Below are 25,074 nucleotides of genomic sequence, written 5' to 3'. Positions count from 1 at the left end.
CCGGATGATGGGACAGTATAGTCCCTTCATCCGGCTACTTTGTTCAAGTGTAAAAAAACTAAAAACACATACAACATACAGTACATACAGAACATACAACATGCAGAACATACAGTACATACAACATACAGTACATACAACATAGAGTACATACAACATACAGAACATACAACATACAGTACATACAACATATAGTACATACAGTACATACAACATATAGTACATACAGAACATACACCATACAGAACATACACTATACAGTACATACAGAACATAGAACATACAACATACACCATACAATACATATAGAACATTCAACATACAGTACATACAGAACATTCAACATACAGTACATACAGAACATATAATATACAGAACATACAACATAGAGTACATACTCACCATCACCTTGATCCCCGAAGCAATTGCTCACCTGTAAAAAATATTAAAAATAATAAACAAACAATATACTCACGGATCCGCAAAAATCCAATAAATACGAGTGTCCCACGACGATCTCCCGTGGAGAGCAGCCACATCAGCTGATGCAACCGCTCTCCAGGGGCTCCAGGATACAATGACGGAAGGTATCCTTCCGCACTGTATCCATCCGCCGCTGTGAGAAATAGTTCCTACTCTCACTTGCGGCACTGCTGTGTGGGAAATTTCTCACGCAGCTTTGCCATAAAGCGAGAGAATGAACTACAGTAACCTCTTCAGTAATGCACTGCAGGAGCCATTGTCTCCTGTCAGTGTGTCACTAGAGGCCTATAGAGCAGTGACATCACTTGATGTCACTGTTCTATAGGGGAGATCGTCGTGGGACACTCATTAATAATTGGACTGCATTGGACAGGGAGTATGCGGTCGGTTTATTATTTTTTATTTTTTGCCGGCGATTGAGTATGGTAAAATTAAAAATATTAAAATACATTATTCTGGCTGTGTCTTTTTCTTTTTCTTTTTAACTCATTCACTACTATAGGATTAATAATGGATAGGTGTCTGATTGATGCCTCTCCATTATTAACCAGGTTTAATGTCACCTTACATTACAAAGGTGACATTAACCCCTTATTACCCCATATCCCACTGCTACACAGAAGTGGGAAGAGAGGGGCTAAATGCCAGAATTGGTGCATCTTACAGATGCGCCATTTCTTTTTAAATTCGTTTATTAACCATAATGTTGAAAGAACAACAACATAATACACAAATTTATACTCCTTAGTATTACATACAATATTGAGTACGTACAATGTATACATAACTGAATATCATAGTGTGTGTCCAACATATCTTTTACTCCATTGAAAGCGTACATATCTGACGTGGAGTCATGAAAAATTTACAGTTATTAAATCTTAAGTATAACTGTATCTTACTAACTACCTTTCTGCCGCCTAACAATAAACCTACGTCCCTTTCTGCATGATACCTAGAGAGAATTGACACTTTACACTAGTATAAATAACCATGAGTTATAAAGTGAGGTGAGAGGAGTTCCAGCCGCTCCAGATCTTCTCAAATTTACCCGGGCATCCTCTATTTTGATACAGTGTACGTTCGTATGGGATAATCGAATTTACTAACTCAATCCAGGCTCTGAGTGAGGGACACGAACCCCCCATCCACCGCATTGCCACCACCTTCCTTGCCATGAAAAGTGACTCTCGTAAGAAAATTGCAACGTGATGACCCCAAGTCTCCTCATCCCATACCCCAAAAAAACAATTTAGTGGCTCAAGAGGAACAGGGGCCAATACTATAGAGGAGAGTAATGAGGTCACCTCCTTCCAATATTGAAGAATGACCGGGCAGCTCCACATCATGTGAACAAAGTCCGCATCTGACAGGTGACAGCGCAGACATTCCGCAGAGTGAAGTCGACCCATTTTAAAAAGCCGCACGGGAGTTAGATATGATTGGTACATTATGTATAATTGTGTCATTCTGTTATTAACCGACGGGGATACCTTCATCGGGGACTCTAAAATTTCCTCCCATTCTTCTTCCTGTGTGTCAGGGATGAGTCTCTCCCATTTCTCCTTAATGAGTCTTATAACTGATTCCGCACCTACTGATAGCATGTAGGTATATAAAGAGGAAATGAGGCCCTGGGGTCCCTGGGATTTGAGGATTCCTATTAGAGGCAGAGACGAGATTGTGCGGCCCGTAACCACCCCCCTCATATATGACTGGAAAGCTGATCTTAATTGTAAAAAACGAAAAAATTGGGATCTCGGAATATCATGTTTAGTCAGCAGCTGTTCAAAGGACACAAAGGTCCCCCGGTCATGTAAATCCCCCACCGAGGTAACACCATGCATCACCCAGAAGGCGGTGGACGGGTGATTCAACAGCGTTGGAAAATAGCTATTTTCCCAAAGGGGCATTTCAGCTATAATATCTGTATATCCAACAATTTTTTTAATTTGTCTCCAAATTAATCTTGCCAGATGCGCCATTTCTGGGGCGGCTGGGTGCTGGTATTTGTGGCTGGGGGGGCCAATGTCCATGGCCCCTCTCTAGGCTATGAATATCAGCCAGCAGATGTCTGCGTAGCTTTTCTGGCTATAAAATATAGGGGGACCCCATGTAATTTTTTGGGGGGATTCCCCTATTTTAATAGCCAATAAAGGCTACGCAGACAGCTGCGGGTTGATATTCATAGCCTGGGAAGGGGCCATGGGTATTACGCCATTCCCAAGCTACAAATATAATGCCCCCGGCCGTCGGCTTTCCTCCTCTGGCGCAGAAAATTGCGTGGGAGCCCATGCCATTTTTTTTCCAAAAATTAAACATATTGTCCATTAATAAACATCGGCCTTGCTATTATATATCTATGTATATATCCATATATCTATCTATCCATATATCTATCTATCAATATATCTATCTATCAATCTATTATCTATCTATCTCATTCCTTCTATCTATTCTATCTATCTATTTATCTATCTGTGTGTAATGGAGTGTGGGTTGGACAAATGTAAAAGAGGAGGTTGGACAAGAAATTACATGACAAATCTTTTTTTTTTTGTTCAATAAGAGATCTTCATTAAGCTTTCAAAAACACATACAAATCCGCATAAAAAAAACTCACCAAAAACGCATAAAAAACGCACCTCTGTTTTCTGCCAAGAGGTGCGGATTTAGTGCAGAAAAATCCGCAGGCAAATCTGCAACGTTTGCACACAGCCTAATATTAAAACATAGAGTTGAAAACTTTGAAACTTGGTCAGGACAACATCTTGGAATATTCAAAGTTCTCAGAGGAATCCTATATCACCAGAAAGATAAATAGGAAGTGTGGTGACCATTTATCCGTGAAGAGGAAAAATAACATTTCCTGTATAGAGAAAGGAGTATTACATACACTCCCATTTTACAGCAGGAAAGAGAAACACATCTATGGAGTCTGAGCTTCAAAACTCTGAAGTGTCATATACAGTAACTAACCATTAATTATCCATTATTCCGTTATCTCATCTCAAAGACAAGATAGCAGAAAATGACAGATCTTATCATGCATGCAGTATTTTACAAGTAGTTGGGTGAGTAAATTGGTCACCCTTTAAATTGGACCTTCCACCAAATTTTTCATGTTGAACTGGACACACAATGTAATAGTTGCTGCAGAGCAGAATAAAACTTCTTCTTTTATTTCACCGTTCATTGTGTAGAAAATGGCAATGTATTTGCCACCCAATGAGTTAATATGTGTTAAGTCCAAGTGGGCGTCATCAGATAGTTTTCACTGGGGGAGTGTACTTCTTCTTCTCCTTGTGTGATGCTGACCAATCATGAGCAGGCAACAATACACTGAAGAAAAGACACGCCCCCACCATACCTTAGAGCGGACTTCTCGGTGTGTGAGATGCAAGGATATAGCTCTGATCTCAGTGTCAGTCGTCAGAAACGAGGTTTATAGGCTAACAGTAAATTTACATCCCCTTTTTGGCCAATTATCATCACTAGATGGTGGCACGATTCTAACGCATCGGGTATTCTAGAATATGTATGTAGTTTATTTATGAAGATTCAAGAATAGTACAATGAATACACCGGATTTTCCGGGTAAAATATATACATTAGCAGCGCAGCGGGATTTAAATCCTGAGCCAATATTGCTGATTGGCCACGGCCGGCCGGCCGCGACCAATCAGCGAAGCGTGCTTCAAATCCCGGGCCAATTCGTGGCCGGACTGTGCCTGTCGCTGATTGGTCGTGAGCAGCTGGCGAGACCAATCAGAGACGCGGGTTTTCCGTTACAGACAAACAGACAGAATTAGACGATTATATAGTAGATACCCGATGCATTAGAATCGGGTCACCATCTAGTATTCATATAAACATTGGTGCTTACATTTATGTTTTAACCCATTGGACGCACTGCCATTGGTTTTCTCCTGTCTTTATTTTAAGAGTCAAAACTTCATTAGTCATCTATCGCTGTATGAGAGCTTGTTTTCTACAGGATGACTTATAGTTTTCAAAGGCACCATTTATTTTACCATATGATAAACTTAAAAACGGGGAAAATTTGTATTCTCTCCCTTACACACTGTCCTCCATGTTGTTCTCTCCCTCACACCTTTCCTCCATGTTGTTCTCTTCCTCACACACTGTCCTCCATGTTATTCTCTCCCTCACAGACTGTTCTCCATGTTATTCTCTCCCTCACAGACTGTCTTCCATGTTATTCTCTCCCTCACAGACTGTTCTCCATGTTATTCTCTCCCTCACAGACTGTTCTCTATGTTATTCTCTCCCTCACAGACTTACCTCCATGTTATTCTCTCCCTCACAGACTGTTCTCTATGTTATTCTCTCCCTCACAGACTGACCTCCATGTTATTCTCTCCCTCACAGACTGTCCTCCATGTCATTCTCTCCCTCACAGACTGTCCTCCATGTTATTCTCTCCCTCACACACTGTCCTCCATGTCATTCTCTCCCTCACAGACTGACCTCCATGTTATTCTCTCCCTCACAGACTGTCCTCCATGTCATTCTCTCCCTCACAGACTGTCCTCCATGTTATTCTATCCCTCACAGATTGTCCTCCATGTCATTCTCTCCCTCACAGACTGTCCTCCATGTTATTCTCTCCCTCACGGACTGTCCTCCATGTTATTCTCTCCCTCACAGACTGTCCTCCATGTTATTCTCTCCCTCACAGACTGTCCTCCATGTTATTCTCTCCCTCACGGACTGTCCTCCATGTTATTCTCTCCCTCACGGACTGTCCTCCATGTTATTCTCTCCTCACAAACTGACCTCCATGTTATTCTCTCCCTCACGGACTGACCTCCATGTTATTCTCTCCCTCACGGACTGTCCTCATTGTTATTCTCGTTCTAGTATATGCATGTAGTTTATTTATGAACGCTGATTGGTCACACCTGGCCAGCCTCGACCAATCAGCGACGCAAGATTTCGGTTACAGACAAACAGACCCTTAGACAATTGTATATATGGATGATCATTAACAACATGAGCCACAATCTGGTTTATCCAGTATTTATAAACACAAGCCTTAAATTATGAGTCTGGATGTGACAGGATACGTCCATTGGAATAAATTTAGTGAAAATAAATTTAGTATAACAATACTTCGTCTTTTCCATGAAATGTATAAATGCTGCTTCCCATCAACATATTTCTATATTGGGATCTCCTCAGCATTAACCTTACATGAAGGGGTAATTCTACAGGCAAAGGTGAGCTCCGGCTATCTCAAACAGCAGCATTCAAATGGATTGTGGTTTCTTGTAGTGATGAGCGAGTGTGCTCATTACTCGAGTTTTCCAAGCATGCTCGTGTGTTCTCCGAGTATCTTGGGTGTGCTTGTAGATTGTTTATGTCCCTGCAGCTGCATGATTTGCGGCTGCTAGACAGCCTGAATACATGTGGGGATTGCCTGTTTGTTAGTTAATCTGCGGCTGTGTCTCAGTCACAACATACAGGCTCTCCATGCATGTGTTGTGACTGTCACACACCACGACACATGCAGCTGCGGTGCCGAACAGCTGATCAGCCGGCACAATCCAGGTATCCGGGTTCCCGATGCAGCTTCTTCGGTAAGCGCTATACCTTGCCGAATAAGGAGGGAGCCGACGATGTTCACTCATCTCTATTTAAGATGGGCCCTGGGAATGTCAAGACTATAATTAATTGTGTTCAACCTCGTGACCTGAAAGCATTGCAACAATTTTTAGATTCGCCAATTACCATACAAAATTTATTAGGCGTTTTTCTCAGATCATTAAACCCCTTGCTGGCAGATCTTAAGGTTTGGTCGTTGGATGCTATTGCTTCCTTTGATAAATTAAAGGAGTGCTTCATGTCAACCTCAACCTCAACCTCAACCTACTGAACAGCCGTACAGCCAGCTCTTCCCTCTCCTAGTGTATCCTCACCCACCCCCTGCAGACTGTGAGCCCTCGCGGGCAGGGTCCTCCCTCCTTATGTACTCGTGTGCCTTGTTATCTGCTCATGTTTAATGTATTTGTCTATATTTGCCCGTATTCACATGTAAAGCGCCATGGAATAAATGGCGCTATAAAAATGTATAATAATAATAATAATAATGTCCGCTCCAGTTTTGATCCAACCTGAACTCCGGAAACCGTTCATCGTAGTGGTGGATGCCTCAGAGGTTGGGGAAGGGGCTGTTTTCTTTTCTCAAGGTTCCATGCGCATTTTTCTCCTAGGAAATTTTCGTCCGTTGAGAGAAATTATGATGTTGGGAATTGCGACCTCTTTTTGGAGGGAGCTCTTGATCCGGTTACTGTGGTGACATATCTTAAAAAATTAGCTGACAATGAATCTGCTCAATGTTTAGCTCCCGGACAGGTCAGTTGGTGCTTTTTTTTTCTTTCTAGATGCAATCTTTCCATCACATTGAGACCGGGTCTAAGAATGTTAGGGCTGAGACTTTGTCACGCAGCCCTGATTACGTTTCTCCTCCCGAATCTCCCAGATCACTGCCAGTCAAAGCTTCTGCTCTCTGGAGTGTGTTTGCCTGATTCCTGTTCTATGAGTTCTGATCTACTGCTGCCTGACCTTTGGACCGTGTTCTGACTACCCGTTTCTTATTGCCCCTTTACTTAGATCCGCTATTTCTCTGATATTCTGACTGTGACTTGACTTACGCCATCGTCTTTTCCATTAGTTTACTACGTGCTCTATTAGTACTGACCAAGGAACGTCTGACTTCTCTGTCTCATGGCTTGTCCATGAGTAGTTACTAGAGTCACAGGTAGTTTATTTATATACATCATATTAGTAGGAATTATTGTTTTTTCGCTCTAATTTTCTACTTTTCCTTCTGGACTGTAACATTCCTATTCAATGACCATTTAAAGGGTATGTTAGGCTTTTGCTATGTAATCTTAAGGCAGCATGACATAAGGGCTGAGACTCTGATTTCAGGGATGTGTCACTTATTAGACTGTGTGCTGTTGTTTCAATACAATGAGTGTTTTATCAGCAAGAGATTATCACTGCCCCGACTGGTGCTCTTCTGTCTCCTGGTCCAACCACACAGAAAACTGCTCATCAGGGGTGTGGGCAGGGTTAGCTTTCTGAGCTCTGCTTCATGCTACATCTAAAATCTATGTATTACAACTACTGCACCCAGTAAACAAAGTGACACATCACTGGAATCAGGGTCTTTGTTCCTACATCAGGCTGCTCTCTGATGAGGTAGCAAAATACTCATTATTGATCTCTTTTGCTACATAGTTCTTACATGTAATTACTGATGAATTACATAATTACGGTAAATAGATTGTCCTAAGATTGACACATATCAGCTATGAACCAGATAAGTGTCTCTGTGAACCCCACCGGTCACTAGAATCGGGGTCCCATTTCCTTAGTTTGGATAGAGACACTTAGCAGTGCCGCTTTGTTCACAGTTCATGAGGTTGATGGATATAAACCTTAAAATGGAACAACATCTTGTATGTGCGACTGCTGCTTCATTTAAACCAACAAAACAGGCCCCCAATCTTGTGATCTGCGGGGTTCAGACATTTGTATACCATTCAGTGTTAAGATGAAAAATTAATGATGTTTTGACAACAACTTTAAAGGACACCTGTCATGTCCAGATACTTACCTGCAGATAAAGGGTTAAGCTGCAGGTAAATATCATTAAAATCCTCCCTGTCTGCTTTACTGGAGCAGCAGCTACAGGAAAAAAATGAGCTTATATCGTCCCTGCAGCCTCTTGCTTCCAGTCATTGGGAAGGTTCAAGGAGCGGTTACAGTCTCTGCTCAGCCCAGTGAGAAAACTCCCCACTTTGATTGACAGCCAGCTCCGCAGCGTGTGTGCAGCTTGTGTGTGCAGAGCAGGCTGCCAGTCAGTGCTGAGGAGTGATATAACCGCACGCTCACTGTGTAGGGAGTGACTACTGTAACCACTCTGTGCACCACCCTGATGATAAGTGTGCGGACACAGGGAGAATATAAAATGTTTTTTCCCTGTAGCCGCTGCTCCAGTAAGTCAGTATTTTAATGCTATACATCAGCAGATTAACCCTATATCATTAGCTACATAGTGTTTCTGGACATGATGGGTTCCCTTCAATACTCCCTGCTTTTTCCCATATTTCCTCCCATAGAAGTTATGATCATTAACATTCTTCATGATTTCTCTTTGCTCCTTCTTTTCTCAGTAACATCTATTGTACAGGGGAAGTCCTCCATCATGTCCAGCTTGCCAAGATTTTCACCGATGATAAACATTTTGTAGACATGGGCCTCCTGTATGCACCCGGTCAGTTTCATTTTGGATTCTACATTAATAGCTTCATGTTTTATACAGTACATGCAATTCACCTACTAGAGGGAGTCTGTCAGTATAATCTATTCTAAGCACACAGCCTTGTGGGGGATGCAGTCCTTATAAAAATATAGCACCTTTAGTGATCTAATCGCTGCTTCTGTTCTGCAAAAAAACACTAAAGACGAAGAAAAAACCCGACACAAAGTCCGAAAATAGGGTATAATATAACAATATTTATTAAAATATATATAAATTGAAAAGTGGTACGGTGAGAAAATACCATAAAAAGGCACTACACCAGGGACATAAATATGGCAATAAAATGATTCAAAAATAATTCAAAAGACCACAATGGGAGTTTTTTCTTATATATATAAAGTTATTTATATAAATGCTATACAGCCATAAATGGCGGTAATACCAGATCTAGAATATAAGGTGCATGTGCAAAATCAATAAAGTGGCTACAACCTGATAGAAAAAGATGAAGGAAGAATATCAATATGTGGTATGACCCATAATATGGCAGCCCATGTAATAGTGAGCAATATGCGGGCTAGAGAACTACTATATGTGCAAAAAAAACCAAACATAGATGAAAAACGAGCCACCTGGTATTTACCTGCTATGTAGGATGTAAGTCCCTGGGATATGCCAAGCCCCGATGCGCGTTTCGGCGTCTGCCTTCGTCAGGAATTGGAAGTTTGATCAAATATAATGATTGGGATGCTTGGTGCACCCTTGTTGTGACCAAGAGGCTCAGAGCACCGTTCTGTCCACTGGATTTACTGTTCTGCCTCCCTCACTGGTGATTCACAGGGCTAGCTAGCCTGAGCTTTCTCTGCAGGCAGTGCTTGCTCCAGGTGGTACTGTCCATCACCAGAAGGTGGGGTCTTTCTCTGCAGGCAGTGGTTGCTCCAGGTGGTACTGTCCATCACCAGAAGGTGGCGTCTTTCTCTGCAGGCAGTGCTTGCTCCAGGTGGCACTGTCCATCACCAGAAGGTGCGGTCTTTCTCTGCAGACAGCGCTTGCTCCAGGTGGCACTGTCCATCACCAGAAGGCGGGGTCTTTCTCTGCAGGCAGTGCTTGCTCCAGGTGGCACTGTCCATCACCAGAAGGTGGGGTCTTTCTCTGCAGGCAGTGGTTGCTCCAGGTGGTACTGTCCATCACCAGAAGGTGGGGTCTTTCTCTGCAGGCAGTGCTTGCTCCAGGTGGCACTGTCCATCACCAGAAGGTGGGGTCTTTCTCTGCAGGCAGTGGTTGCTCCAGGTGGCACTGTCCATCACCAGAAGGTGGGGTCTTTCTCTGCAGGCAGTGGTTGCTCCAGGTGGTACTGTCCATCACCAGAAGGCGGGGTCTTTCTCTGCAGACAGTGCTTGCTCCAGGTGGTACTGTCCATCACCAGAAGGTGGGGTCTTTCTCTGCAGGCAGTGCTTGCTCCAGGTGGCACTGTCCATCACCAGAAGGTGGGGTCTTTCTCTGCAGGCAGTGGTTGCTCCAGGTGGTACTGTCCATCACCAGAAGGCGGGGTCTTTCTCTGCAGACAGTGCTTGCTCCAGGTGGCACTGTCCATCACCAGAAGGTGGCGTCTTTCTCTGCAGGCAGTGGTTGCTCCAGGTGGCACTGTCCATCACCAGAAGGTGGGGTCTTTCTCTGCAGGCAGTGGTTGCTCCAGGTGGTACTGTCCATCACCAGAAGGTGGGGTCTTTCTCTGCAGGCAGTGCTTGCTCCAGGTGGCACTGTCCATCACCAGAAGGTGGGGTCTTTCTCTGCAGGCAGTGCTTGCTCCAGGTGGCACTGTCCATCACCAGAAAATGGGGTCTTTCTCTGCAGGCAGTGCTTGCTGCAGGTGGCACTGTCCATCACCAGAAGGAAGGGTCTTTCTCTGCAAGCAGTGCTTGCTGCAGGTGGGACTGTCCATCACCAGAAAGTGGGGTCTTTCTCTGCAGGCAGTGCTTGCTCCAGGTGGCACTGTCCATCACAAGAAGGCAGGGTCTTTCTCTGCAGACATTACTTGCTCCAGGTGGCACTGTCCATCACCAGAAGGTGGGGTCTTTCTCTGCAGGCAGTGGTTGCTCCAGGTGGTACTGTCCATCACCAGAAGGCGGGGTCTTTCTCTGCAGACAGTGCTTGCTCCAGGTGGTACTGTCCATCACCAGAAGGTGGGGTCTTTCTCTGCAGGCAGTGCTTGCTCCAGGTGGCACTGTCCATCACCAGAAGGTGGGGTCTTTCTCTGCAGGCAGTGGTTGCTCCAGGTGGTACTGTCCATCACCAGAAGGCGGGGTCTTTCTCTGCAGACAGTGCTTGCTCCAGGTGGCACTGTCCATCACCAGAAGGTGGCGTCTTTCTCTGCAGGCAGTGGTTGCTCCAGGTGGCACTGTCCATCACCAGAAGGTGGGGTCTTTCTCTGCAGGCAGTGCTTGCTCCAGGTGGCACTGTCCATCACCAGAAGGTGGGGTCTTTCTCTGCAGGCAGTGGTTGCTCCAGGTGGTACTGTCCATCACCAGAAGGTGGGGTCTTTCTCTGCAGGCAGTGCTTGCTCCAGGTGGCACTGTCCATCACCAGAAGGTGGGGTCTTTCTCTGCAGGCAGTGCTTGCTCCAGGTGGCACTGTCCATCACCAGAAAATGGGGTCTTTCTCTGCAGGCAGTGCTTGCTGCAGGTGGCACTGTCCATCACCAGAAGGAAGGGTCTTTCTCTGCAAGCAGTGCTTGCTGCAGGTGGGACTGTCCATCACCAGAAAGTGGGGTCTTTCTCTGCAGGCAGTGCTTGCTCCAGGTGGCACTGTCCATCACCAGAAGGTGGGGTCTTTCTCTGCAGGCAGTGGTTGCTCCAGGTGGTACTGTCCATCACCAGAAGGTGGGGTCTTTCTCTGCAGGCAGTGCTTGCTCCAGGTGGCACTGTCCATCACCAGAAGGTGGGGTCTTTCTCTGCAGGCAGTGCTTGCTCCAGGTGGCACTGTCCATCACCAGAAAATGGGGTCTTTCTCTGCAGGCAGTGCTTGCTGCAGGTGGCACTGTCCATCACCAGAAGGAAGGGTCTTTCTCTGCAAGCAGTGCTTGCTGCAGGTGGGACTGTCCATCACCAGAAAGTGGGGTCTTTCTCTGCAGGCAGTGCTTGCTCCAGGTGGCACTGTCCATCACAAGAAGGCAGGGTCTTTCTCTGCAGACATTACTTGCTCCAGGTGGCACTGTCAATTACCAGAAGGTGGGGTCTTCCTCTGCAGACAGTGCTTGCTCCAGGTGGTACTGTCCATCACCAGAAGGTGGGGTCTTTCTCTGCAGACAGCGCTTGCTCCAGGTGGTACTGTTCATCACCAGAAGGTGGGGTCTTTCTCTGCAGACAGCGCTTGCTCCAGGTGGCACTGTCCATCACCAGTGGGCGGAACAGTGACTAAGCCTCTTGGCCACACCCGGGGTGCACCAAGAAGCCAAATTAGCATATTTGATGAAACTTCAGTTCCTGTAAAAGAGAAGCAGCAATTAAATCCCTAAAAGTGCTATTTATTATAACAGCAATATCCTCAACAAGGCGCTGTGATTATTTTATACAGTCAATTTGAGCCGAAAGATTCTCTTTAAAGGAAATCTATCACCAGTTTTTTTCCACCTAATCAGAGAGTAGCATAGTGTAAAAACCCTGATTCCAGTGATGTATCACTTACTGGGCTGATTCATGTAAGTTTTCACTCACTTAACAGCAGGCGATTATCACTAGAGGATTGCTATTTAGTCCTCCATATTGATGAGATCTGTATAAGTCCACCCCCAACACTGACTGGCAGCTTTCTTTGTACACTGTGTAATCGGTGGTGTGGAAGGGGCTATGCAGAGCTCAGCATTCAGAGAACTGCTAGATACAAAACAGGGATTTTATGAAAACTACAGCAAACAGTCCAATAAGTGACACATTTCTGGAATCAAGATCTCTGTCCCTACATCATGCTGCCCTCAAATGGGGTAACAAAAGCTGGTGACAGTAATTGTACCACTTCAGAGTTTTCTTCCTATGTTCAGTACATACCACAGGGTGCCACAAACCTGCAGGTAAGTGTCACTGTACCTTTTTTTAAAAAACTGCACAGAAAAGTATGATATACAGTATATACAATGTCTAACAATTGTCATGTATTAATAAGTCTCACAAGTTTCTATGTCACGTATAGATCAGTAGTCTTTTTTTTATATGGTAAGGTTTGGTGTATAGGAAACCATTACATAGTAACATACATAGTAACATAGTTAGTAAGGCCGAAAAAAGACATTTGTCCATCCAGTTCAGCCTATATTCCATTATAATAAATACCCAGATCTACGTCCTTCTACAGAACCTAATAATTGTATGATACAATATTGTTCTGCTCCAGGAAGACATCCAGGCCTCTCTTGAACCCCTCGACTGAGTTCGCCATCACCACCTCCTCAGGCAAGCAATTCCAGATTCTCACTGCCCTAACAGTAAAGAATCCTCTTCTATGTTGGTGGAAAAACCTTCTCTCCTCCAGACGCAAAGAATGCCCCCTTGTGCCCGTCACCTTCCTTGGTATAAACAGATCCTCAGCGAGATATTTGTATTGTCCCCTTATATACTTATACATGGTTATTAGATCGCCCCTCAGTCGTCTTTTTTCTAGACTAAATAATCCTAATTTCGCTAATCTATCTGGGTATTGTAGTTCTCCCATCCCCTTTATTAATTTTGTTGCCCTCCTTTGTACTCTCTCTAGTTCCATTATATCCTTCCTGAGCACCGGTGCCCAAAACTGGACACAGTACTCCATGTGCGGTCTAACTAGGGATTTGTACAGAGGCAGTATAATGCTCTCATCATGTGTATCCAGACCTCTTTTAATGCACCCCATGATCCTGTTTGCCTTGGCAGCTGCTGCCTGGCACTGGCTGCTCCAGGTAAGTTTATCATTAACTAGGATCCCCAAGTCCTTTTCCCTGTCAGATTTACCCAGTGGTTTCCCGTTCAGTGTGTAATGGTGATATTGATTCCCTCTTCCCATGTGTATAACCTTACATTTATCATTGTTAAACCTCATCTGCCACCTTTCAGCCCAAGTTTCCAACTTATCCAGATCCATCTGTAGCAGAATACTATCTTCTCTTGTATTAACTGCTTTAAATAGTTTTGTATCATCTGCAAATATCGATATTTTACTGTGTAAACCTTCTACCAGATCATTAATGAATATGTTGAAGAGAACAGGTCCCAATACTGACCCCTGCGGTACCCCACTGGTCACAGCGACCCAGTTAGAGACTATACCATTTATTACCACCCTCTGCTTTCTATCACTAAGCCAGTTACTAACCCATTTACACACATTTTCCCCCAGACCAAGCATTCTCATTTTGTGTACCAACCTCTTGTGCGGCACGGTATCAAACGCTTTGGAAAAATCGAGATATACCACGTCCAATGACTCACCGTGGTCCAGCCTATAGCATACCTCTTCATAAAAACTGATTAGATTGGTTTGACATTACTTGGTATAATTGGAGAAATAATTGTAATATGCAGGTGCTGGGATGCAGTTACACAAATGCTGAAGAGCAGGGGTTAACTATATTTAATTAGTCAAGAGTAGGGAACTCTGCTCAGCGAGACAGCAGGGTAAAAGCCTACAAAGCTAAATAAACGGTTGTTTAACTAAGAGTCCCTGATTAACAGTTCACTTATGGCGACTCCGCAGCCTGTCACTGGCGGAAGGTCCCGTGGTGGCAGGATGCTGGCGGCGGTCAGTGTGGTGCCTGCTGGCGTCCTTGCCCGGCACACGGTTCTCCTTCTTGATCTTATTTTGTGGTGATCTTCTTGGTGATCTTATTTTAATGTATAAATACATGAGGGGACAGTACAAAGACCTTTCTGATGATCTTTTTAATCATAGACCTGAGAGAGGGACAAGGGGGCATCCTCTACGTCTGGAGGAAAAAAGGTTTAAGCATAATAACAGACGCGGATTCTTTACTGTAAGAGCAGTGAGACTATGGAACTCTCTGCCGTATGATGTTGTAATGAGTGATTCATTACTTAAATGTAAGAGGGGACTGGATACATTTCTGGAAAAGTATAATATTACAGGGTATATACACTAGATTCCTTGATAGGGCGTTGATCCAGGGAACTAGTCTGATTGCCGTATGTGGAGTCGGGAAGGAATTTTTTTCCCCAATGTGGAGCTTACTCTTTGCTACATGGGTTTTTTTTGCCTTCCTCTGGATCAACATGTTAGGGCATGTTAGGTTAGGCTATGGGGTGAACTAGATGGACTTAAAGTCTTCCTTCAACCTTAATAACTATGTTACTATGTTATGTTCTGGCGGCAGCGGGCGGTCTCCGGTTTTGCCCGCTGAGCCCCCAGTCCATATATCTGTGGAGTAAGAGAGTAGAGCTCTTCTCCGCAGGATTCCTCTCCGTGCCGGTCTCCTTAAGCAGCCGCTATGACCTGAAGGGCTGCGCTGCAATGCTTTACCCGGCGTGCGCCTCTCTGGATATCGGCCGACACCCAGACGTCTGTACTGCATGGCACGCTCCCCTGTGCACCCGCTGGTTTCAGTGAGTCCCTCACTATGCCGCCCTTTCTCTTCACGCCGTGGCCTGTCGCTCGCCTCGCAGTGTTTGCGGCCTGTACCTCAGCAGCATTCTGGCTGGAAGACCGCTTCCGTTGCCATGCAACCCATTTTACCACATGCTGACTGGCCAAGTCCCTTTTATCCTGGTTACTGGCTCGCTCCGGCTGCAATCTCGTTCCCCCCAGGAACAGGAGGCTCGGCCCCAGCAGTTCCGGACCCAGCACTTCAGCAGTTCTGGCAGCCCGGTCTTCTCTTCTACAAATCACACAAACAAAATTCGACAGAAATGATTTTGTGTGGAGCTGACATACGTAAAAAAAAAGATATCTCTCTATTTGGTATACATTCCGTTTTCCAGTTCTCCTGTCTTGATACAGTATATACCCTTACATTGCAATGAGTCTTATTATTAAAAGTGAACAGATGGCCGACACCTATCTCTACCGTCTCTTCGATACGCAGGAATAGTCTTCTTGGTAGAACACTCCTGTGTGTTCTATGAGAGAGGCTTGCCTCAATGCCAAAAAAATGGATCTCCTGTTGAAATTCCCCCAATATCATATTTAGGGCATATAACATGGACGACGATCTCATCGCAGTGCCTGGACTGGCCGGCGGCTGTCCTCACCCCATCATGACAGCTGCATAGAAATAAATGCTGCCATGCGTAGGTAATGAGAGCCGACAGCCAGTCCAAGCATTACGATGAGATCGTCGTCTGTGTTATACAGGCATCTGATTGCCCCTTTAAAGGAGAAGTCAGGAGGTATTAGATAGAGGGTCAATCCCACCGAAATCAGCGTGTTCAGGTTGCCTTAATCCAGTGTGTATGGCGGCCTTACGTTTTCATTATTCTAAAACAAAACATGACTATCTCTATTATTCCAAGGGCTTGTACATACTTTGCGTATTTTCACCAAGGGAAAAAACACAGCGTTTTATACAATCAGCAACATGAATGAGATTTCTGAGATCTAACACACGCTGCTTATTTTTACCGCGTGGATTTGAAACTCCAATTCTGAAACCTGTCAATTCTGCATTTTTTGCAGCATTTTCCACCTATTTAACTAAATGGGGGGGGAAAAGCCGAGCATAAAACACACCAAATCTGTATAAAATGTTGTCTATAGGTATTTAACGCAGTGTTTTTCTTGCCGACACTCTGGTATTTGCGGCAGAAATATTTGCAGCAAATACTCAACATGTCCCCATAGTAATGAATTGCGGTATCTTGTAGCGGAGTAAGATTACAGTGTGAAAACAGCCTGATAACACAGAAGTCCATGACATGTCAGGCGCTACTGGACAAAGGTCCGGGGGCAAGATCACATCAGCAACCTTTGCCCGTTGAGGAGTTGCTGGAATAAATGTTTAGTTTTGTACTTGATACGTTTCTAGAACGAGGATGGGAGTTTTTCTTAGAAATAAAACTTCAATTCTAGGTCTTGGAAAAATAAAATCCGAGGCATGAGGATGTACAGTATGGCTCCGTAGACTACTGCGGGTGCTGTATTAAATCCAGAGCTTGCCATAGCATTGTCATAAACAGAACCCTGACTGTGGCCTAATAAGCAGCTGATCATACAGATAACATACGGCATGCAGTGAAGAACCCGCACTACTGCGCTAATATCACACCTATCATTCCAGCTGAAATAATAAGCAAGTTTCAGAATATGTTGAAAAACCATACCATTGATCGGGCTCAGCTGATCGAGTTTGTGAACACGTCTTTTGCTCCTCCTGGAACAGAGTTTGAAGAGTGGAACCCTCAGGACTGGCACAAGAGGTATACTCAAAGATTTCTGCAATTCCCTTTTACCAAACTTAAATGGTCATTGTACTTATGGAACCAGCAAGATCTAGCGGGTACGAAGTCCCAGATAAGTATGAGTGAAACTTAACATTTGATGAAATTGTTTAAAATCTCCAGGGTATCTGACCTGACACATAAATTAATAGGTACAGGTAGCTTAACAGACCTATGAGTTTCGGCTAGCTGCCTTACTCATAGTTTTGCGTCTAGTCAAAATGCGTAGGTCCGTTAAGCTACCTGTACCTATTTATTTATGTGCCAGATTAAATACCCTGGAGATTTTTCATTCATGCTTACTTATCTGGGACTTCATACACTAGATCTTTTTCTAACTTGCTGGTTCCTGAAGTTGTGTCTGCTCCGACCTGATCCATGCGAGATTTCCCGAGTCTTTATTAGTACTGCACTTTTGGATCCCATGTGATTTTATGCTAAATAGGCAACCACTCCTTCTCTCCGACCTACCATACTACTGAGGAAGCAGAGCGAAACGTGCATTGGGGCACGGGGAAGATGTATCTAGTCAGCAGTTCAATATGTTACTTTATATTTGCTGCGGTTCTCATTACAGACTTATGCACTTGTACTATTTATTGGAACTAGTTTCACCTTGCCCTGTTGACTTATACATAGGAAAATTAATATATATAGTTCTGGCAAAAATTAAGACCACTGCAAAATGTTCAGTTTTTCTGATTTTTCTCTTTATATGTATATTTATTTATTTATAGTTGTGTGTATATGTATGTATATATATATATATATATATATATATATATACCGTATATATATAAATATCATGATACATGCATGGAGAGCCTGTTTGTTAAGCTCTCCATGCATGTGTCGTGACTGTCACACATCTGCGACACATACAACTGTGGCGCCGATCAGCTGATGGGCCAGCGCGATCCAGGAAGCCGGGTTCCCTCTGCAGCTTGCCGAATAAGAGGGAACCCGAGCAAATTCGCTCATCTCTACCTATTACTGCTGTCACCACCATTTTTCTTGATTTTTTTTATCCCCCTTTTAGTTACATTATTTATTTAATTATGTTTTTGAGATTATTCTCAATAAAAACATTTTTTACTCCACATGGGGATAATTTCTTCATTTGTTATACACTGAGGTTGCTCTCGGAGGTTTGGTTGACAAATAGCTCTGACAAAAATTATCATAGAATCATAGAATGTTAGAGTTGGAAGGGACCTCCTGGGTCATCTGGTCCAACCCTCTGCTCAAAGCAGGATTCACTAAATCATCCCAGGCAGATGTCTGTCCAGCCTCTGTTTGAAAACTTCCATGGAAGGAGAACTCACCTCCTCTTGTGGCAGCCTGTTCCACTCATTGATCACCCTAACTGTCAAAAAGTTTTTTCTAATATCTAATCTGTGTCTCCTCTTATTCAGTTTCATCCCAATGTGCCTAGTCTTTCCTTGTGCAAATGAGAATAAAGATGATCCTTCTACAATGTCACAGGCAGCCCTTGAGATATTTGTAGACAGCTATTAAGTCTCCTCTCAGTCTTCTTTTTTGCAAGCTAAACATTCCCTGCTAAAATCCTTCAACCGTTCCTCTTAGGACATGGTTTGCAGACCGGTCACCATTCTGGTCGCTCTTCTCTGAACTTGCTCCAGATTGTTGATGCCTTTTTTAAAATGTGGTGCCCAAAACTGGACACAGTATTCCAGATGAGGTCTGACCAAAGAGGAGTAGTGGGCAATAATGACTCTGCATGATCTATTCTAGACTGTATGCTTCTGTTAATAATCCCAGAATTGCATTTGGCTTTTTTGCTGCTGCATCACACTGTTGACTCATGTTCAGTCTGTGATCTATTAGCATACCCAAGTCTTTTTCACATGTACTGTTGCTTAGCCTTATTCCTCCCATTCTGTAAATGTTTTTTTCATTTGCATTGCCCAGATGTAGTACTTTGCATTTGTCCTTGTTAAAAACCATTCTATTAGTTGCTGCCCACTGCTCCAGATTATTTATATATTTTTGAATCCTCTCTTCTGTAGTATTAGTTATCCCTCCTAGCTTTGTGTTATCAGCAAACTTAATTAGGGTGTGTGAGGAAAATGTATATCATAAGTTAGTTTTCTTGCTAGCCTGCGTGGGCTAAGCCCCCCTTCTTGGAGTGATACTGCCACAGTTTGTAGCTTCAAGCCCCTTCCCTTTCATTCAGCCGAGAGCTGCTTGGCCAATGTACTGGGGGAAGTTTTATGGCCGAGAGGAATTTACGACCAGGTTAGAATCTTCCTCCAGCTAGAACAGGAAAAATGGCTCCAAAATTCATGAAAGATCCTTTGTTTGGTTTTTGTACGATATTATGCACCATGTTTACGTTAAGAACACGAAAATATATATTCGTATTCCCACTCGGTGTACCTACCCATCCCTTGAAACTCGGGCTTCTAACTCCATCTGGTAAAGAAGTAGGGATTTCTCTGTAAATATGTATCCCAGATAGGACATATTTGATCTCATTAGAATGCTCACGTTAATCCAAGATGAATTATGAGTTTGTTAGGACTCTGACATGTTTTGTAGTGAAGTTATAGAAATCAGAGAAAATAGTTTCATGTTTACTCAGAAGGTAGAGAGAGGAGGGTCTGGATAAGCCAGCCTTTCTGTGATGTCACAGCCTTGAAGTTATAACTGTCGGCACACATCCCCAGCTCAGTCTCTCTGCTTGATTTCTTCTTCTGGACTTCTTGTCTTCTCCTGAAGCCAGCAGCCCGTCCTAATGAGCTGGGACATATGGAAAACTCCACTAGCCTGGTTGCCTGCAATGTTTTGAACATGTGAGTGTTATCTTTTCTCATTTATTCCCTTTATGTTATAATTACCCTTGTACATATTTGCAATTGTCTCATTTGTAACATCTTTATAAAATATTTTTGATAAAGCACTGCCTAATTTTTTAATGGGATATACTATTATATGTTAGTTCATTCTCCTGTTCTAAACCATACCCTAAGTCTCTTGAAGAGAATTACGCTACTGTGTTGGGTTAGCTTCGGACCCATTTAATCGAAGCTGGTGGCAGCGAGAGTGCGCTGACTTTTGGGTTACGCTGAAGCGACTGCGGCATTATTGTTCCTGCCTGAGTGGGAGTAGTTATCGCGTCGCTGCAGCGTGCCCAATAGCCAGTACATAGCAGGCAGCCTTTCTGGTGACTAATTACCCAGGGTGCAGTTCCTAATCTGACCTGAGAGTAAGGGGGCGCCAGAGAGCTGCAAGTGTTAAGTGGAACTGTAAGCGGGATATACATAAATCCCTGCAGTTCGTGGTATATGGAAAAGCAGTGGGATACCTAGAATAAGCCCCTGCTGTAAACTAAGAGGTCAATAGCCCTGTGTGTGGTTTTTCATCACATCGTGGAGTGGAGGGATAACTAAGATACGCCCCCCTGCACATGTGATAGCCGTCTGTTGGCCTAAAGTCACCTCAAGCCGTGACGTAGGGGTGACGGTCACGGTGTGAATCCTGACCAATTGGTGACAGCGGTCAGGGGAATCGTGACAATTGGTGGCAAGGCGGTGGGATATCTTAGAGCATTAGTGATTTGGTTTGAGTAATCATTCCTCTCACTAAAAACTTGCAGAAAGTTCTTACGAGGACTCTGCGCAAATAAGTTTGGAGAACGAACTCAGTGTTTTATTAGTCTTGAGACAATTGTGTACGGGTAATTATCCCCTCCCTTTCTCTTCGTTTTTCTATCCTATCTTTTATTTGGCAACCATGGTTGTGCTGGGAGAAACCTTCTATGAGCAGCAGACCAGAGACACCCTTGTCGCCTTATGCAAGTCACAGCACATTGACTTTGCGGGCAAAAACAAAGCCCAACTGGTCGCAGTTCTGGTGCAATGGGAAGCCGCTCGAGACCAATCTCAGAGCCCAGAGGCCGCAGAGGCCAGCACAAGCGAACATGGTGCTGCAGCAGAGGTCCAACCACTGAATACGGGCCCTACTGGCAACCAGGGGGGCGCAGACCTCCTCCTGCAGCTGGCTCTGCAACAATGCTCCGCAGATGACCTAGAGAGACGTCTGCAGCTGATCCAGCAATACCAGGAGCGAGCCGAGCAAGAGGCCCAAGCGGAGCGGGAGTACCAGCTGCAGATGGCCCGACTGCAAATGCAGGGGTTGTCCCAGACCAACCGTGAGCCTAGCAGCGCTCAGACACCGAAGCCCCGGCCTGATCACTTTCCTGTTATGGAGAAGGACGGGGATTTGGACACTTTTCTGCGGGCCTTTGAGAAAGCCTGCCGACAGTACCGGCTGCCTACAGATGAATGGGCCCGATACCTGACACCAGGGCTGAGAGGTAAAGCTCTGGAGGCGTTTGCTGCCCTCCCTCAAGAACAAGATGGTGACTATGAGGCCATCAAGCAGGCTCTGATAGCCAAGTACCAGCTTACACCCGAGGTGTACCGTAGAAAGTTCCGGACCCTCCAACGTGGCCCACACGACAGTTACAGTGATGTGGTGCATGGACTGGGGACCCACTTTGACCAGTGGACCCAAGGACTGTCAGTGACCACCTTTGCACAGCTGCGAGACCTGATGATCAAAAACCAGTTCTTTCATCTTTTCCCAGCTGAGGTGCGACAGTTCGTGATGGACAGAGAACCCAAAGACGTGACGAAAGCAGCGCAGATTGCCGATGCCTATGAGGCCAACCGTAGATCGGAAGCGCGGAAGCCAGTCACCACCAGCTGGAGAGGGGGTAAGCCTGCAACCAACGCCAGTACCCCTGCCAGCCAACACACCAGAGGTCCTGGCCCTGTGGCCAACAACACCAGACCTACCACCGAACCTCGCCAGTGTTACTACTGCAAGCGGACTGGTCATATCAGTCCCTCCTGCCCAACCAAGCAGAAGAACACCCCAGCCAATGCCCCAGGGCCTAATGCAGCAGTTCTTTTGGTGGGTGGTGTGGTTGGGAGGGTGTGTGACAATGTACAGCACGTCACTGTGGGAGGCCATGTTGCGACAGGCCTCAAGGACACCGGGGCTGAACGAACCCTCATCCGACCCGAACTGGCGGCCCCTGAAGAAATCATTCCGGGGAAAACCCTAACTGTCACTGGGATTGGGGGCATCAGCTGTCCCTTACCGATGGCCCGGGTTTTTATTGATTGGGGTGCCGGGAGCGGGGTGAAGGAAGTGGGGCTGTCTGATAATTTGCCCACTGATGTTTTGTTGGGGACTGATTTGGGGAGGATGGTTGCATACTACGTCCCTGACACCCCTCCCCAATCTACTAATGAGGGTAAAGTTAACCCTGATGATGATGATGATGGGAAATCGCGTGTGTTACCTGACCATGCTTTATCTTGTAATGATGCATCTATTAACCATTTTTTTCCTAGGATTGATGGTGAAAATGTTGTACCTGTGCCAGCTGAACCTGATAATGATTTTTCTGTGAAGGTTAATGTGTCCATAGGTACAGGCGTGCCCAGCCACGTCGCTCTGCGGAGTGAGACGGCTGAGGAACCCCTAACAGGGGCAAGTGTCGGTGCTACAGGAAATGGGGAGATGCATGGGAACCGTGAGCAAGGTGACGCCATGAAGGTGACCAGTGCCACCGAGGAAGGTAACTGGCCCATAATTAGCACTGCCCCTGGAGTGTTGGGGGTGGATGGGGAGGTAGAGCCCATAGCAGCGCTGGCTGATGGGTCTTTAGAAATCCCCGGGGAGACAGCCAAGTAGCTGCTGTCACCCGCAGTCAGAGTGCCCGGAACGCAGATAACTGTCTGCCTTCCGGACCCTCCTCAGTCATCACTGTGACTGAACCAGAGGTGGACCCAGAGCAGGTCCAAGAGGGTTCCCGTGGGGAAGGGACCCTGACATCGCTTTTGGCTTCCCCTAGCCAGGAGTTTCAGGCCGCTCTGCACACAGATGCGAGCCTAGAGAGTTTGAGACAACTTGCCGGGACGCTCTTCTCCGAGGCTGATAAGGAGAGGGTGTTCTGGGAACGAGGAAGGTTGTTCCGGGAGACAGTACCCGGAGAATCACAAAAGGAGTGGTTGAGGGAAAGACAGCTGGTCGTCCCACAGCAATTCCGGGGTGAGTTGTTGCGGATTGCCCATGAGATCCCGCTAGCTCTTCACTTGGGGATCAGCAAAACTAAGGCCCGGCTGTCTCAATACTTCTATTGGCCTAAGATGGGGACAGATGTGTCAAACTACTGCCGCTCCTGTGTCACCTGTCAAAGAGTGGGGAAGGCGGGGCCTGCTATTAAGGCTCCCCTGATCCCTTTGCCAGTGATAGAGAAGCCTTTCCAGAGGATCGCGGTGGACATTGTGGGCCCGCTGGCCGTCCCCAGCAGCTCTGGAAAGCAATACATCCTTACTGTGGTAGACTATGCTACCCGGTACCCAGAGGCAGTAGCTCTGTCGTCAACTAGGGCAGATAAGGTGGCGGATGCCCTGTTGGCTATTTTTTCACGTGTAGGATTTCCCAGGGAAATGCTTACTGATCAAGAGACCCAATTTATGTCTCGCCTAATGGAGGCTCTCTGTAAGAGAATGCAGGTGAAGCACCTGGTATCGAGTGCGTATCACCCACAGACCAATGGCTTGTGTGAACGCTTCAATGGTACCCTCAAACAGATGCTACGCATGCTGGTTGAGACTCAAGGGCGCGACTGGGAGCGGTACCTCCCACACCTGCTGTTCGCTTACCGAGAGGTTCCGCAGGCCTCGACGGGGTTCTCCCCCTTTGAGCTCCTGTACGGCAGGCGAGTCCGGGGACCCCTTGGGTTGGTAAGAGAATCCTGGGAAGAGGAGCCGAACCCTTCTGAAGTGTCCATAGTGGAGTATGTCATGCGCTTCCGTGACAAGATGCAGACCTTGACGCAGTTGGTGCATGACAACCTGACGCAGGCTCAGGCTGATCAGAAGCACTGGTACGACCAGAACGCCCGGGAGCGGACCTACCACATGGGTCAAAAGGTGTGGGTGCTGGTTCCCGTACCAACGGATAAGCTTCAGGCAGCCTGGGAGGGCCCATACGTCATCCACCAACAGCTCAACCCGGTCACTTACGTGGTCACGCTTGACCACGCTCGGGGTAGGCGAAAGGCCTTTCACGTCAACATGATGAAGGCTCATCACGAACGCGAACCTTTCGTCCTACCGGTCTGCAGCTTACCCGAAGACGGGGAGGAAGACACCCTCCTGGACATGCTGGCCCAAGCCAAGGCCAATGGGTCCATCGAGGACGTGGAGGTAAGCGCCTCGTTAACTTAATCCCAGCGGTTGCAGTTGCAAACCACACTGGAACCCTTCCGGGTCGTGTTCTCCAACCGACCTGGGAGGACTCAGTTAGCAGTCCACGAAATGGACACCGGGAATCACGCCCCACTACGGCGAACACCCTATCAAATCTCTGACCAGGTGCAGCAGACTATGCGCCAAGAGATCGATGAGATGTTACAGCTGGGGGTGATTCGAAGGTCAAAGAGCGCGTGGGCATCACCTATAGTTCTCGTGCCAAAGAAGGACCGGACCACCCGGTTCTGCGTGGACTACAGGGGGCTCAACGCCATCACAGCCTCGGATGCGCACCCAATGCCGCGCATCGAGGAGCTGCTTGAGAAGTTAGCTGGCGCAAATTACCTAACAATAATGGATCTGAGTTGAGGATACTGGCAGATTCCCCTGAGCCCCGAGGCGCAGGAGAAGTCCGCCTTTATCACACCCTTTGGACTGTACGAGTCCACGGTCATGCCATTCGGCATGAAGAATGCCCCTGCCACTTTCCAGCGGATGGTCAACCTCCTGCTTCAGGGACTGGAGAAGTACGCCATGGCGTACTTGGATGACATTGCCATCTTCAGTCTCTCCTGGGAGGAACACC

General features: G+C 45.9%; 1 protein-coding gene across 2 annotated transcripts in view; it reads left to right on the top strand.

Annotated features, from left to right (window-relative positions):
- The window catches only part of TREH (trehalase), a 93,916-nt gene that overhangs the window by 44,122 nt on the left and 24,720 nt on the right, over positions 1-25,074 (top strand). For both annotated transcript variants that reach the window (XM_069742143.1, XM_069742144.1), the window contains 2 exons: positions 8,691-8,791; positions 17,034-17,172. In XM_069742143.1, the coding sequence (XP_069598244.1) occupies positions 8,691-8,791; positions 17,034-17,172 (240 nt within the window). The remainder of the gene's footprint in view (positions 1-8,690; positions 8,792-17,033; positions 17,173-25,074) is intronic.

Source organism: Ranitomeya imitator, chromosome 10, assembly GCF_032444005.1.
Source record: "Ranitomeya imitator isolate aRanImi1 chromosome 10, aRanImi1.pri, whole genome shotgun sequence".
Classification (NCBI taxonomy): Eukaryota; Metazoa; Chordata; class Amphibia; order Anura; family Dendrobatidae; genus Ranitomeya; species Ranitomeya imitator.
This window is presented reverse-complemented; position numbering and strand designations above follow the sequence as displayed.